The sequence below is a fragment of the Cetorhinus maximus genome, chromosome 3 (genome assembly GCF_964194155.1).
Source record: "Cetorhinus maximus chromosome 3, sCetMax3.hap1.1, whole genome shotgun sequence".
Classification (NCBI taxonomy): domain Eukaryota; kingdom Metazoa; phylum Chordata; class Chondrichthyes; order Lamniformes; family Cetorhinidae; genus Cetorhinus; species Cetorhinus maximus.
In genome coordinates this window covers 139,042,287-139,060,239 of record NC_135881.1, presented here as the reverse complement: position 1 = coordinate 139,060,239, position 17,953 = coordinate 139,042,287, and the positions used below count along the sequence as shown (strand labels likewise).

General features: G+C 41.8%; 1 protein-coding gene across 1 annotated transcript in view; it reads left to right on the top strand.

Annotated features, from left to right (window-relative positions):
* cmc1 (C-x(9)-C motif containing 1) overlaps positions 1 to 17,953 on the top strand; it is an 84,798-nt gene that overhangs the window by 12,761 nt on the left and 54,084 nt on the right. The window contains exon 2 of the mRNA XM_078539047.1: positions 9,978 to 10,070. Coding sequence (XP_078395173.1) covers positions 9,978 to 10,070 — 93 coding nt within the window. The remainder of the gene's footprint in view (positions 1 to 9,977; positions 10,071 to 17,953) is intronic.

Sequence of the window (17,953 nt, the reverse complement as noted above, 5' to 3'; positions counted from 1 at the left end):
AAAAGCCCATTTTCTCGTATGCTTCAGAGAAGGAGTTGACAGTTAGCTTGAGCTCATGTTTCTGAATGAGCTCACACACTAACATCATCTGCCTATTGGAGCTCAATGATTGAGGTTGGAGTGGTTTAGGTTTTGGATTGAAGGTAGCACAGATTGAACAGTTTGCCCTCTGTTATGTAAATTATCTCTATGCCTGTGGGTAATTTGCTGGCGGTGAGGTGCAATATTGCAGCGAGGGAGATGGCAAAGGGTGTTGGTGCAATGACGCAGCCTTGCTTGACTCCAGTCTTCACCTGAGATAGGGTCTGTGGTGGTTGCATTGGTGAGGATCACAGTATGCATGTCATCATGGAGTAGGCAGATGATGAGAACTTTCTGAGGGCAGCCAAATTCAAGGAGGATCCTTCATTAACCTTTATGGTTGATCGAGTCAAAGACTTTTGTGAGGTTGAAAAAGGCCACGAAAAGCAGTTGGTGCTGTTTTTTGCATTTTTCTTGGATTTGCTGCCCAGTGATCATCGTGCCTGTGGTGTCCCTTGATGAGCGAAAACCGCACTGGCTGTCTGGAAGGAGCTCTTTGGCCAAGGGAAGGAGACAATTCAGGAGGATCCTAGCAATGATTTTCCCTGTGACAGATGGCAAGGAGACTCCTCTGTAGTTATAACAATCGGACTTATCTCTCGCCTTGAATATTAAATCAGCTGAATTGTAACTTTAAATAATTACCCTTATAAAATTATTTTGATCCTTACATTGTTATTTAAATCATATTCTGAAAATGTTTTACATGAAACTGAACATTTAGCTGCGTTATGGATAGTCAAAATTTATTTTTAACCAAATTGTGGATCTGCTTCAGAACAAGATGTGCAATGAATTCAGTACTGGGAAAGGCAAAAATTTGATTAAAAGCGATGGATTAAGTGGCAACAAACTCGAGTTCTATGAAATGTTTCTAGAGGGTACTGGTCCTCCCTTTCACTTTTACAATTTTAGAAAAATTATGGCATAGTGCACAATATTCACTATATAGCATTTGTCATAAATATATTTCAATAAATAACTATTATAAGATAGCTTATTCTTTAATACCTTAATGAACATCCATCAAGCAACATCACCAATTATGATTCTCTGTTTATATTTTGGGAATTGTTCAGATCATGTTTAAATTAATTCCAGAACATTGGAAGTGGTACATGCTGTTAAATGGTAAGATTAACGCTTATGGATTTTTGTTTTAACATTCACCAAGTAATTTGGTATTACTGGAGATGCAATTATAATGAATACTCACTGAATTTAAAAAGTGGATCAAATCTAATTATACACTTTTAAGTTTTCTGGAAATGCACAGCAAGAGAGAGGCTAAAGTTGAAACAGGATCTTGAATTGAAATCAGATGTTCACCAGATTAAATGTTAATTTATCTTCATCATTCAGATGTTTACCAACCTCCTTTTGCATTTCTAGTATTTTCTGTTTTCAAATTTTCATTTTCAATTAATCTCTTAATTACTTAGCATTTCTTGGATGAGTTGCTTTAAAAGAAGGGTAAGAGGATGTGCGTTATCATCAGTAGAGCCTTTAGTTTAAATCAATAGACTGAGTGACAAGATACCAAGATAAAAGCAAAAAACTGCGGATGATGGAAATCCAAAACAAAAATAAAAATACCTGGAAAAACTCAGCAGGTCTGACAGCATCTGCGGAGAGGAGTATAGTTAACGCTTCGAGTTCGTATGACTCTTCAACAGAACTGAGGAAAAATAGAAGAGAGGTGGTTTAAGGGGGGCGGGGGGGGGGGACAGGTAGAGCTGGATAGAGGGCCCATGATAGGTGGAGATTGCCAAAATATGTCATAGACAAAAGGACAAAGAGGTGTTGACGATGGTGATATTATCTAAGAAATGTGCTAATAGGTGACATTAAGGATAGAAAGCAGGACGAGCAAGGTACAGATAGCCCTAGTGGGGGTGGGGTGGGGGGAAGGGATTGAAATAGGCTAAAAGGTAGAGATAAAACAATGCATGGAAATACATTTAAAAATAATGGAAATAGGTGGGAAAAGAAAAATATATATAAATTATTGGAAAAAAGGGGGAACAGAAAGGGGGTGGGGATGGAAGAGAGAGTTCATGATCTAAAGTTGTTGAACTCAATATTCAGTCCGGAAGGCTGTAAAGTGCCTAGTTGGAAGATGAGGTGCTGTTCTTCCAGTTTGCGTTGAGCTTCACTGGAACATTGAAGTTGTTCCTATGAACAAAATCATACCCTGGTGACGAAGACAATGACTGTTTCTAAGTTGTGTCTGAAGTAACCAGTTACTTTTCTGTTTGTGGCTCTGTTCTGTTTTTGAACCTCCAATTAACACCCCCAGCATTTAACCTAATCACATCCTGCTAAATGAAGCAAGGATCAATTTGTCTACCATGTCTACTGGACTTTGAGCATATTTTACATCAGTCTAAATTAAAAATATATCTACCCTTGCTATGAATAATAGACAACGAACTATAAGCACCATCAGTGCAAACACAGATCCTTTCCACTGAGTCTTCACAATGGAATTGCTGTCTACTCCACTTCTGTTACTTAAAACCTAGCAAGTTAAATGATACATAAATTAGTTTTCTAAAATAAAAAATATCTGGCAGATTCTTTTTAAAAAATTTTTCCTGTAGAACAACAGCCACTCGCATTTATACATTTGACTACTGAACAGAAATTCATTTTAAATTATCCCTTGGATGCAAAGTACAAAGGGCCATCCTGAGGGACATAATAAGACATTATATAAATGTAAGTTGGATTTCTTTCTTTTCTCTCTTCATTTCTTATTTACATGTTTATTGTAGTAAACTGTTGCATGATGCTTCAAAAAAACAAATACTGCGCACCGGTAGGAGAAAAGTCAGGTGACCAATGGCATAGTTGAGCAGAAGTGGATGGCACTAGTACAGCAGAGGAGACTATTCCTATTTGTAGGAAAGTAACAGATGAAGGCTCTTACTCAAGGCAGAGAGTTTTTATTTATTTTCTGCCACATTCATTTTTGACTAATTGCCCTTTTATTTTTTATCTGAGATCATTATTTTGCTACATAGTTCAATATTCTGTGCACCATTTGTGTGCAAGTAAAATGCTTGCAAATAGAATATCACTATTTTGCTTGAATATAGAATTTTGTAAACAATACGCTGAATCAAAACTGCCATTGGTTATGGATGAGTAGTGCTGTGTGTGGCTTTTTTTTCCAACTTTTGGTGACCTTGAATTTATGATTGCACCCTTTGACACCAGATATACAGCATCACAATCAGTAATTCAGGTTTTTTCTCCTCTTTCCCAGTTTCTAGATTAGGTACATTACACTCTCATTTCTTAATTCAATACCTTTTATATTTCTCAAATGTGTTGATGCTCTGGTTCTTGAAGTGTGGCATTTTATCAATTTGTTGACAAACTTTATTACAGTTTTATTATGAATACTTCTTTAAAATTGTACCTTCCCTTCTAGTATAAGATGCCCATTTGCCCAGATTGGTAGCCAGTAATACAGGAAAGACCTTGGTCTTGATCTGCTCTTGTTAGCTGATCTCTTCGTGGCAGTTGAAATGCTGATTAGCATCAGCAACCAGGGTTTGGGAATAGAAAACCAGCCAGGATCCCCATTCTTAATTGTTTTCTCCTTTAGAAAGTGCTGGCAAGTGGACACTGGATGGGCACAGGAGCAGGTTTGGCTATAATGACCCTTGCAGTTAATACTTAATAATCTGTCAATCATCACTGCCTAAACATGTGCAAATTATGACCACTTGGCTGTGATACCAAAGGGTAGCTATGGCTATGAATCATTCCGTAGTCCATGTCTTAAGCAAAATGGGGAGAAAATTGGGTGGACAAAGTATATTGTATCACTTTTCTTGCACCCTTCAGCTATAACTTGCTAGAAGTGTGAACTGAAAGTGGTGTGGCAAGGGCAATAGGGCATCTGGGATCCTGGTGAATGACGCAACAGTGTCAACCTCCTCAACCAATGAGATTGAAGGATTGAAATTGAGATAGAATGACACAAAAAATGAAGAAAAGGAGGATAGATTAGAATTCAAATCAGGTACAGAAGAAGAAATATAGTCAGGGAAAGAAAGACTGAACTTAGAGAGAGAGAAAAAAAGAGACAGAAAGGAAATGTAAGAAAAAGAAATCAAATTATTTTTGGAAAATGAGACTCAATAGTTTTTTTAAAAAGTTCCCCTTCTGGGTCAGAGAGATTGATTGATTGGCATTGTGTTAACATTTATCACATCAGTAAAAGGGTATTTATACTGTTAATTATAAGCCCTGACTTTCTTCAGTGAGCTTAATGGGCAACTATTGTCACTAAGTTCAATACCAACCAATCAGCTGGCCCTTCCATATCCCTTTCACTAACTCACTGGGCCAAACCTCCTCTGAAGTTTCCCCCTAGCCTAGTTCTGAACTTGCATCTTTCTCTAGCTTTTAATCTTATCTCCTTCCCTCGTACTCTACAAGCTCATCTTGTCCTAGAGACCTACTTCTTGCTTTCTTTACCCTATTCCCACTAAATTGCTGATCATCCACCCTCCCCTCCTGTCACATGTTAGCCAATATTGTTAATAGTTCTCTCACTTGCAGGTGTTTTCTTTCCCTCCTTTAAATCAGCTGTCATCACCTCTCGCAAAAAAAAATCCTTGACCTCATCATGCTTACAAACCACCACACCCTCTTCAACCTCCCTTTCCTCTCCAAAGTCCTTGAATGTGTTGTTGCCTTTCAAATCCATGCCCATCTTTTTCAAAACTCTGTTTGAATCCCGCCAATCAGGTTTCTGCCCCTGCAAAAGTACTGAAATACCGCTTATTAAAGCCATCCTATGTGACTGTGACATAGGTAAACTATCCTTTCTCCTTCTCAACCTGTATGCCCGTCGGCGACATCATCCGAAAGCATAGTGTTAGTTTTCACATGCAGTCGTCATAATTTAACCCTTTAAGCCCCAGTATCATTCTGAAGAATTTATACTGTACTTCTTCCAAGATCATTATATCTAGAGATGTGGTGCCTAAAACTGGTTGCCATACTCCAGATGGGATTTAACCAAGGCTTTGCACAACCTAAGTATCACTTCCTTCTTTTGTTTTCCTGCTCCCTTGTGATAATGGCCAACATTCCATTAGCCTTTGTGATTACTTTTTGTAGCACGCATTAGCTTTTAGTGATTTATGTACAAGGACACCTAAATCCCTTTGCTCTTCGACAGCTTCTAGTCTCTCACCATTAAGAAAATATTTGTCTTTCTCTGACCTCACGCTTCCCCACATTGAACTCCATCTGCCATAATTTTTCCCACACGCTTAGTCCCTTTTCCTGCCAATGCCTACCTAACTTTTGTGTCATCTGCAAAATTGGACCTTTAATTCAAGTCATTCATAGATATAGTAAAAAAAGCTGCAGCCACAGTACAAAACCTTAGGGATCACCACTAGTCAAATCCTATCAATCAGAAAATGGACCCTCTATCCCAAATCTCTTGTCTCCTACCTCCCAACTAATTACTGCCCCATCACTAAGTTGCCTTCAATTCTTTGCACTCTCATTTTTGATAATGATCTTGTGCTGTGGCTCCTTGTCAAATGCCTCCTGGAAGCTCATATAGACAACATCTATATACACTCAGATAAAAGCAAAAAACTGCGGATGCTGGAAATCCAAAACAAAAACAAAAATACCTGGAAAAATTCAGCAAGTCTGGCAGCATCTGCAGAGAGGAACACAGTTATCTCCACCTATCAGTGGCTCTACTTGTCCCACCCCCCACTTAAACCAGCTTATATTTCACCTCTCTTCTATTTTTACTTAGTTCTGTTGAAGGGTCATTCGGACTCGAAACGTTAACTGTGCTCCTCTCCGCAGATGCTGCCAGACTTGCTGAGTTTTTCCAGGTATTTTTGTTTTTGTGATCTATATACACTCCCCTAGCCATCATGTTAGCGACTATCTCATAAAAGAATTCAACTCAATTAGTCAGATATGACCTACCTTCAAAAATCCACAATAACTCTCTTTGATCAGCCAATATTTGTCAAAGAGCTCATTAATTGTTTCTGATAGTGTCCAGTAATTAACTGTTAGATCTGTAGTTACTCTGTTTCTCCTTCCCTATCTCCTGAAATAATGGTGTGACTTTTGCAGTCTTCTAATTGCAGAGCACAATTCCTGAAGCTAGAGTACTTGAAAATTTCTGACTAATACATTTGCAATTTTTTTACCTTTTCTTTTAATATCCTGGGGTGAAAACCATCAGGTCATGGAGCTTTTTCTATCTTAACTTCCATTTTTGCCTCCATTCCCATTTTAGTTAATTATATTAAATTCAATTCACTAAGTTCCTCCAATTAATTTATTTTAGATTCCTTGTACTGCTGATAATTTGTCCTCTTCATTGTGAAAATAGATTGAATGCTCAATTAACAAGTCTGCTGTTTTCTTATCATTTACTATAGCCTTGCCTGCATCCACATTTAATGGGCTATCCTTTTTGCTACTTATTTTCTCTTAATATAGTTATAAAAACTTTTGCTGTTGGCTTTGACTTCTCTGCATATTCCCTTTTTTGCAGCAGTTGTGTAAGCCTTTTCTTTTAGCTTAATACGATCGCTTACCTCATTTGTTCACTGTAGTTACTTAACTACTTGGCCTTTTAAGGATATTTACTTGTTTAATATCATACCCCAAATAATTCTGTGAATATTTCCCAATGTTTGTAGGGTTACTCTTTAACAGTTCTACCCAGTTTACTGTGGTCACTTCATTTCTCATTCCTAAGAAGCTTAACTTGTTCAAATTTAAAACCTTGGTTTGTGGCTCTCTTTTCCTCTCAAACTTCAGATCCAATTCAGTCATATTATGGTTACTATGCATAAGATGTTCCTTAACTATCAGATTGTCCATGAATTCTAGTTCATTATATGCTACTAATTCTAGTATGGCCTATTTCCTTGTCGGTTCCAAAGTATATTTGGCCAGATTTTATGGTCAGCGGCAAATGTTATACTTGCACTTCTTATAGACTTGTTGAGCTTTTGCGGGGAGATTACTGTCAAACAGTTGCCCAAAAAGTGCAACACCCTCTACAGAGCTTCTGGGAACTGTGTGAACGAGGAAGTAACTGTGTATCTCCTTAATGAATCAGATTGAAGAATTTTTAGTGAGCATCATGGAGCCTGAATGCTAATAGCTTAACCATTATTTCTACCACAAAATCTGGCCCGTTGTTTAGTAAACTGTCCCCAAAACATTCTTAATATAAAGGCAATTTTTTTAACACAAAAACAGAATTACCTGGAAAAACTCAGCAGGTCTGGCAGCATCGGTGGAGAAGAAATCGGTTAACGTTTCGAGTCTTCATGACCGTTCGGCAGAACTAAATTTTTTTAACTGTTCTGCTTTCCCCAGTCTGTGAAAATTAAAATATTCCAATATAACTACATATTTTGTTGCTACATTTGACGTATCTTATTTATACATTTCCCGCACCCACTATATCGCTGCTATCAGGAGGTCTATAGACAACTGCCACCAGAATCTTGCATCCTTTGTTGTTCCTTAATTTCTAGTCCAAAGTGTTTTCATTGCCTGGCCACCCTTACTGAAACCCCTTCTTTCCACTTATCAATATTGTTGTTACTCCTCCTTTCCTGATTTCCCTGTCCTTTCTAAAGATCCTGTAGCTTGGAATATTCCCAATCACACTTAGTTTTTGGCCAGGTCTCAGTTAAAGCTATTACAACGTACACTTAAGCTGAATTTGTACTTTTTACTTGTTCTGTTTTGCTGCATGATTCCATTACAGAATTCTTATCTGAGTAATTAACCTCATTCTGCCTATTTGTCCTGCTGCTCTTTTTCTCATACATTTTGACACAGTATGGATTTCCCCTCCCACTACCCCCACACCTTTAGCTCATTTAAATCTTTCACCACTGCGCTATACATCCTTCCCACAGGGATAGCTCCAGTTCAGGTGAAGGCCATCCCATTTAGACAGCCTTACCTTAGCCCTAAAAGTTATCACAATGTTTCAGGAATCTAAACCCTCCCTTTTACACCATCCTTCAAGGCATGCATTGACAATCCTAACCTTTATCTTCCTGTTGGTCCATACTAGGTATTACTACATTGGAGGTTTAGCTTCTTATTCTAGAATTTCTTTAAATCTTTTTGCAGAACTTCAAGCTTATTCTTATCTTTGTCATTGACTTCCAAGTAAACCACGTCCTCTGGCTGCTGGCCCTCCCATTCCGATGTGATGGCACAAATCTTAGCACCTGGGAAGTAACACACTATTCGGAACTTTGGATCACAGTTACAGAAGACTCTATACACTCACTGACTATAGAATTCCCTAAAATCACTGTTCACTTATTCACATCACTCGTATTCTTTTTCCCACAGTGCACTCACTGTGTCAAGAAAACAAGAGATTGTTATATTTTTCGTCTGGTAATATCGCTGTCATATTTCTTATGTACTGGAAGACAGGCTGTTGGGTGTTGTAAATATAGTAATTGGAGTAAGAGCCAGAGTGACTGCAAGAGTCTAAAACCTACAGTAAGAAATGGTTTTGATATGTTATTGAACCAAGAGGAACTTCAATCAGAGTTTTACATAAAGTAATAATAGGAATAGTTTTGAATTGAGTTGTTTTAGTTCAAAGGAGGATATATGCAGGTTGTAAAAAGGTGTATGTAAATAGGTAAAAATAGGGTAAGTTTACTTTTTTTAAAGGCCTAAGAGCTAATGTAAAGAAGAGTCTCGTCAAGTCTGGGAAGAAAGCATTTCTAAAGAAACTGGTTGGGACAGTAGGGAGATCAAAGGGGAAGGGAACACTTTTAAGGAAATACTGAAGCCTAGGTGGGGGTAGCTGCTTAACTCTCCCAGAAGAGAGTAGGATAGCTGGTCAGACCTCCCAGAAGACAGTGTGAACAAGGCCAGATTGGGAGAACCAGTTGCTGTCAGCCTCTGAGGACACCCCAAGGAAAAAGGCACTGTGTGATAAAAATTACTGGAATTCTATAGATTTTAAAATTTATAAGGATAGTTGCTGAACAGAAAAGGGGAAGGTTAGTTCTGAGGGTAAAGCTAAGATCCTGTGGAACTGTTTTAAAGTACTGTTTACTGTGTGAAGCCATTCTTGTGTTTAAGTGTAATTGTGGCTTTTTTTTTGCTTTAATTTTAAAAAATAAAGATTTACTAAAAAATCATCACAAGTAGTCGGCGACACAGTTTCCTGATTTCAGAACCTCTCCTCATACTATACAAATTGCAAAAACCATTTTGGCAGCTGCTTCAAGTTTCCCTCTGTGATTTGGGCAGCTTGGCATTTGCCATCAGCGTGCCATAATAACTGATGGTAACTCTCCTATATGCTACTTTTTTTGTCTACATCACTGGTACATAAATAAGTATGCATATTGGGAAAATCAAGCTTCTTTTGATCCTCGCCTTTCGTTTCCTGTCCTATATGTAGATTGTCACCAGTCTCCCTTAGCAGCTTCTGTACTGCAAGGAGCAACTGCCCTCTGGAACATCAGCTCCAGAAAACTTTCTCCCTCCCAAATGTCCATCCAGTTGACTCTTTAGCTGTGCAACTTCATGTTTGGGGACTACAATCTTTGTGCACTTCAAAGATATATATTCACCCTGCCTGATACGTGAGTCCAGACAGTTCCACACAATGCTTGCCACTTGCACTGCTCCAGCTTGGAGCTCCATTGGAGTTTTTATGATGGAAAAGATGGTGGTGAAACCAATGCAAGTACTTGATCTGTAATTCACTGAGACTCTCAGTATCCTAATCAGCAAATCCAAATGTTAGAGAAAATCCCAGCATTCACCCACTTTCTGCCATCTACTAAGCTAACACTTAAGGTTACCATTTTTATATCTTCCAGAGGCAAATCTACTTCGGCATGTGGAGAAAGATGTTCTTATCCCCAAAATGGTGAGAGAGAAGGCCAAAGAACTCTGTTCAGATAAGGTGGAAGGTAATAATTTATCATGTCATGACGTGAGCCATGAAGACAGGCTCTTGGCTCATTGTCTGCTGATGCTTCATCCTGAGCTATTTTCTTCGCAGTTTTTTTGTCAGTTGCCACTCTCGGGGGCAGAGCAAGGAGATAGATCCGAAGTCTACCTCAGCCGGAACGGGAATTGAGCCCAAGCTGTGGCTTTATTTTGAATTACACGCCAGCAGTCCAACCAACTGAGCTAACCAGCCCCCCTAATGATTTATCCTTTGGCAGTATTTCTGCAATTGTATTAGATGTATGCAGTGTATTCAAACAGTAACACTTGTGAAGAAAGGTGTAATATTCATTATATTACTGCGATTCAACACTACATTATTCAGCAACAATATTAGAAAGTTGTATGACCAAGTTTGTAAATGCACACACTGAAGTGATGCTGAGCCACATGGATCCAGTCCCTGATATATGGCACTAGTTGCTCTCAGCCAGATTGGCAGTTGGACACATCATTCAGTTGACTGTCCTAGGTGGGTGGGAGGCGGTGAGGAGAGAAATCAGCCAGGATTCCCATTCCTGAACACTGGTAAGCCTTGTTCGAAGTGGTTGTAGGACTATAATTCTGCAGTTACTAACTGGCTTGCTAAATATCATACTTGCACAACTGCAGGGTGCTGCTGCATCTATTGAATCATTTTTGGACTGGTAGCAATTTTACAATTTTGTATACCATACACAGCTTTCAGTTTCTAGGTGTCAGGTGGCATGTTCTCTTTTATTTAAAAATAACTAAATCTTTAGCATATTAATGCATTTTCCAACTTTTTGGATTAGACATTATATTTAAGTATGTTCTATATGCATCCCAGGGCAGGGGCTAAGGCTGCATACCCCTTTTCTGTCACCACTGCCCTCCCACCACTGACCCCTAGACTTCACCAGCAGATGAACAATCACCACCCCTCTCTGACCCCCCTCTAAGCTGTCCACTAACTTGTGAGCAAGGCCCCTGTCATCCATGATGTTATTGCAGATATGTGCACTGGCATCTCTGCCTCATCATGGATGATGGCATCTTGCCCCTGACTGAATTCCCCCCGTTTAGCTATACCTTCCATTACGTGACACCGCTCAAACTGCCATGGTGGCAGTGTGGCCATGATCACCAAATCTTACCCTGGGGTACCCTGATACTTCTCTGGCACTTTCTCCTTCTTGAGCACCTCACTTTGTTCCACCTCTTTAAAATGTTCATTCTGTACTGAGTACCAAGCCCCAGCCAAGTTTCTCACTGAGACAGCCTCAGCAACAAGCGATTTCTCATTCTCGGTGGTTTCAACAATCATCCCAACTCACCTCTTCCACTCTCCTTTTAATTTACTAGTTCATATACTAGTTCTTCCTGTATTGTTCCCATCCCTTAAAATCTGTCAGCATCACCCCTATCCTCAAAAGACCCACCCTTGCACCCTCTGATCTTGGAAATTACCACCACGTCTCCAATTTCTTCCTCTCCAAAGTCCTTGAACATGCTGCCTCTCAAATCCATGCAGTCTTCCCTGCAATTCCATAGCTAAACCTCTCCAATCAAATCAAGTTTCTATCCTTGGCAAAACAGTAAAATAACATCCTCTGTGTCTGTGACTGCAATGCACTATCTTTCCTCATCATTCTCGACCTCTTTGCTGCCTTTGTGGTTGGCCTCACTGTCCATGTCTAACATCTCTTCTCCATTGTCCAGCTGAGTGGAACATTCCCAGCTCAATCAGTTGATTGTCCAGCATATATTGGATCTCTGTTTCTAACTGAGCTTGTTTTTCTGGGATAAACCAGCCCATGTCATGTTTAGCTAAAGTAGTACATCCAGGTGTATCCCTACAAATTCCCTTATACTTCCTAAGTAACCTTATTAGATCTTCCCTTGGCCCTTCCTCTAAATATGAGAACACGGTGTCTAACTGTCCCAGTATTGTCGTATTGGCTAGTCAAATTGTAGGAGGTTCGCTTGGGTACTGTCTACTTTTCCTTCTACCTTGCCCTTACTGTCTCTGTCATTGTCCACTACTCCTACCACCTGGTCCACTTGCTCTGTCTTATCATCTTCTCTGTGGTGATATTGCTTTAACATGTTTATGTGATATAACCGTTTCTTCTTCCTACGCTCGGGAATACCTATCAGATAAGTCACTTTATTAACTATCTTGTAGGGGCCATTGAATTTCACTTTCAGAAGTTCACCCTGCAAAGGCAACAATACCAATACCTTGTCTACTGCTTTGAACGTTCTAGTTGCAGCATGTTTGTCTGCCCATTCTTTCATTTTGGCTTGGGAAATTTTTAAGTGCTCTCGTGCTTCTTCACATGCTTCTGCGAGTCTTTCTAGAAACATGGACACGTAATCCAACATGGAGGATTAGTCTTTATGCTTCAGGAACTTTTCCTTAAATCATTCGCAGGTCTGTGAGGGTGTCTCCACTTCCTCATCAGAACTCCGTTTTTAAGGTAATAGCACTCTGGAACTCCTTCCACTTCATCTTCAGTCTGAGCTGACTGTGCTAACTTGTTTAACTCTGTACCTGCTTTCTGAACCTCAATTAATGAAGACCTGCTAAACACTTCCGTTGAATTATCCTCATCCTTAAAGAAGGTTTCGGCTACTCTAACATCTGCTCGTGATATTCCTTTGACCTCTGGAGATGGAATTTGTTTAGCCATTGCTGTGGTCACCACACACGATGGAAAAATATCAGGAACTTGTTCTTGTAACTGCTCCGTCTCTTTAGCCTCTCTCAGACTTTCCGTAATTATGGGCGAAGCTATAACCTTCACTCCTGCGAAATCATTCCCCGCGAGTAAATCAACTCCATCCACGGGTAATTTCTTAACCACTCCTACAGCCACCAATCCAGACAACAAATCACATTCCAATTGCACTTTGTACAATGGAACCGGGATATACTCTCCACTTATCCCGTTTACCAATACTTTGGCTTTGATTGAACTCTCTGGGGGGAAAACTAGGTCCTTCTCCAGCAAAAAAGTTCAAGTAGCTCCAAGTTCAAGTGTCCCTTAATATATAGTTATGGGTTTAGCTGCATTATTTGATGAAAAGGGGGTCATCTTTCCTTTAGACAAAAACTCTTTATATCTCTCATCTACCTTATTCACTTAAGCTGCATTCACAGCAGTGTTTACCTCCAGACCCTTATTTGTAGTTAAAGTTACAATTTGATCTGTGGCATTTTCTTTTTGAGTTCCCTTTTCGGACTCACTCTTATGAACCCCAATAAGTCCCATTGGCTTCCCTCACAACATCCAGCATTCTGAAGTAAGGTGTCCTACTTTATTACAATGGAAACACTTCAGCCTTCCAGTTTCACCTCCACCCTCAGTACCTTCCTTCCTGATCTGGGGTGGAGATCTCAAGGTGCTCCCAGTTATCCATTCTCTACCCTGGCTACTTGCCGTCCTTTCACTCTCCCACTTTCTATCCTTTTCAAATTTATCAGCTCATAATCCTCAGCCATTACTGCTGCCTGTCTAGAAGTTGCAACCCTTTGGTCTTTAACATTGTTTCTTATTACAGAAGGTAGGGAGTTTTTAAATTCTTCCAAGAGAATGGTCTGTCTGAGAACTTGATAGGTAGTTTCAACTCCTAATGCTCATATCCATCTGTCAAAACTACTTTGCTTCATCCTTTCAAATTCAGTGTAAGTTTACCCAGGCTGTTTCTTTAAATTTCGAAACTTATGTCTGTGTGCTTCAAGGACCAACTCATATGCACTCAAAATGGCCTTTTTCACCACATCATAATCCCCAGAAACCTTCTCTGACAGTGAAGCGTAAATTTCCTGTGCTCTATCTGTCAATTTGCTCTGCATGGTCAATGTCCAGTTTTCCTTTGGCCAGTTGATCTGTTTAGCTATCTTCTCAAATGAAATAAAGAGTGCTTCAACATCCCTTCCCTCAAATTTTGGAAGAGCTTGCATAAATTTAAACATCTCCCCAATGGGTTATGATCTGGAAATAAGTCCTGCCTCACCTGCTGGTGTCTCTTTTTAACTGCCAGCACTCTAAGCTGGAATTCTCTCTCTCTTTCCTCCTTTTCTAATTCCCTTTCTTGTTTTCTTTCTCTCTCCTGCCTTTCTGCCTGTTCCCTCTAGAACGCACACAAGGCACACACACACACACACACAAGACACACACACAAGTCACTCACACACACAAGACACACCGACACACACACACACACACGAGACACACACACACACGAGACACACACACACACGAGACACACACACACACAAGAGACACACACAAACACACTTGAGACACACAAGAGACACACACACACGAGACACACATACTCGAGACACACGCGCACACACAAGACACACACAATCACAACGCACGCACAAGACACACACAATCACCACACACACACAATCACCACACACACACACACAATCACCACACACACACAATCACCACACACACACAATCACCACACACACACACAAGACACACACACACACAAGACACACACACACACAAGACACACATACACACAAGATACACATACACACAAGATACACACACACACAAGACACACACACACACAAGACACACACACACACAAGACACACACACACACAAGACACACATGCACACACACGACACACACACACGACACACACACATACACGCACACACACAAGACACACATGCACACACACGACACATACACACACGACACACACACAAGACACACACACAAGACACACACGCAAGACACACACACGCAAGACACACACACGCAAGACACACACACAAGAAACACACACACAAGACACACACACACACACACAAGACACACATACACACACACACAAGACACACATACACACACACACAAGAAACACATACACACAAGAAACACACACACACAAGAAACACACACACACAAGACACACACACACACAAGACACACCGACACACACACACACACGAGACACACACACACACGAGACACAGACACACACAAGAGACACACACAAACACACTTGAGACACACTTGAGACACACACACACAAGAGACACACACACAAGACACACACACAAGACACACACACAAGACACACACACGCAAGACACACACACGCAAGACACACACACGCAAGACACACACACGCAAGACACACACACGCAAGACACACACAAGAAACACACACACACACACAAGACACACATACACACACACACAAGACACACACACACAAGAAACACACACACACAAGTCACTCACACACACAAGACACACCGACACACACACACACGAGACACACACACACGAGACACACACACACACGAGACACACACACACGAGACACAGACACACACAAGAGACACACACAAACACACTTGAGACACACACACACACAAGAGACACACACACACGAGACACACATACGCGAGACACACACGCACACAAGACACACACAATCACAACACACGCACAAGACACACACAATCACCACACACACACAATCACCACACACACACAATCACCACACACACACAATCACCACACACACACAATCACCACACACACACAAGACACACACACACACAAGACTCACACACACACAAGACACACACACACAAGATACACACACAAGACACACACACACACAAGACACACACACACACAAGACACACACACACACAAGACACACACACACACACAAGACACACACACACAAGACACACACACACACAAGACACACACACACAAGACACACATGCACACACACGACACACACACACACACAAGACACACATGCACACACACGACACATACACACACGACACACACACACACATACACACACACAGACAAGACACACACACGACGCACACACGCGCACACACACACAAGACACACACACAAGACACACACACGCAAGACACACACAAGAAACACACACACACAAGACACACATACACACACACAGAAGACACACACACAAGACACACATACACACACACACACAAGACACACATACACAAGAAACACACACGCAAGACACACACAAGAAACACACACACACAAGACACACACACACACACACAAGACACACATACACACACAGAAGACACACACAGAAGACACACATACACACACAAGACACACACACACAAGAAACACACACACACAAGAAACACACACACACAAGACACACACACACAAGACACACACACGCAAGACACACACACGCAAGACACACACACGCAAGACACACACACGCAAGACACACACACGCAAGACACACACGCGCAAGAAACACACACACGCAAGACACACACACACACAAGACACACACACGCAAGACACACACACGCAAGACACACACACGCAAGACACACACACGCAAGACACACACACGCAAGACACACACACGCAAGACACACACGCAAGACACACACGCAAGACACACACACGCAAGACACACACACGCAAGACACACACACGCAAGACACACACACGCAAGACACACACACGCAAGACACACACACGCAAGACACACACACGCAAGACACACACACGCAAGACACACACACGCAAGACACACACACGCAAGACACACACACACACACACAAGACACATACACACACACACAAGAAACACACACACACAAGTCACTCACACACACAAGACACTGACACACACAAGACACACTGACACACACAAGACACACTGACACACACACACACGAGAGACACACACAAACACACTTGAGACACATTTGAGACACACACACACGACACACACACATAAGACACACACACACACAAGACACACACAAGACACACACACGCACACACACACACAAGACACACACACGCACACACACACACACACACAAGACACACACACGCACACACACAAGACACACACACGCACACACACACACAAGACACACACACACAAGACACACACACACACAAGACACACACGCACACACACAAGACACACACACAAGACACATGCATAGACACAAGACACACACACGCACACACACCCGCACACACACACACAAGACACACACACACACAAGACACACACACGCACACACACAAGACACACACACAAGACACATGCATAGACACAAGACACACACACGCACACACACCCGCACACACACACACAAGACACACACGCACACACACAAGACACACACACGCACACACACAAGAGACTCACACACACACACACACACACACACACACACGAGACACACACACACGAGACGCACACACAAGGACACTCGAGCCACACAAACATACTCAAGACACACACCAGACACACCAAGTCACACACACACACTTGAGACACACACGCACGCACAAGACACACACAATCACAACACGCGCACAAGACACGCACGCAATCACAACACGCGCACCGGACACGCACGCAATCACAACACGCGCACCGGACACGCACGCAATCACAACACGCGCACCGGACACGCACGCAATCACAACACGCGCACCGGACACGCACGCAATCACAACACGCGCACCGGACACGCACGCAATCACAACACGCGCACCGGACACGCACGCAATCACAACACGCGCACCGGACACGCACGCAATCACAACACGCGCACCGGACACGCACGCAATCACAACACGCGCACCGGACACGCACGCAATCACAACACGCGCACCGGACACGCACGCAATCACAACACGCGCACCGGACACGCACGCAATCACAACACGCGCACCGGACACGCACGCAATCACAACACGCGCACCGGACACGCACGCAATCACAACACGCGCACCGGACACGCACGCAATCACAACACGCGCACCGGACACGCACGCA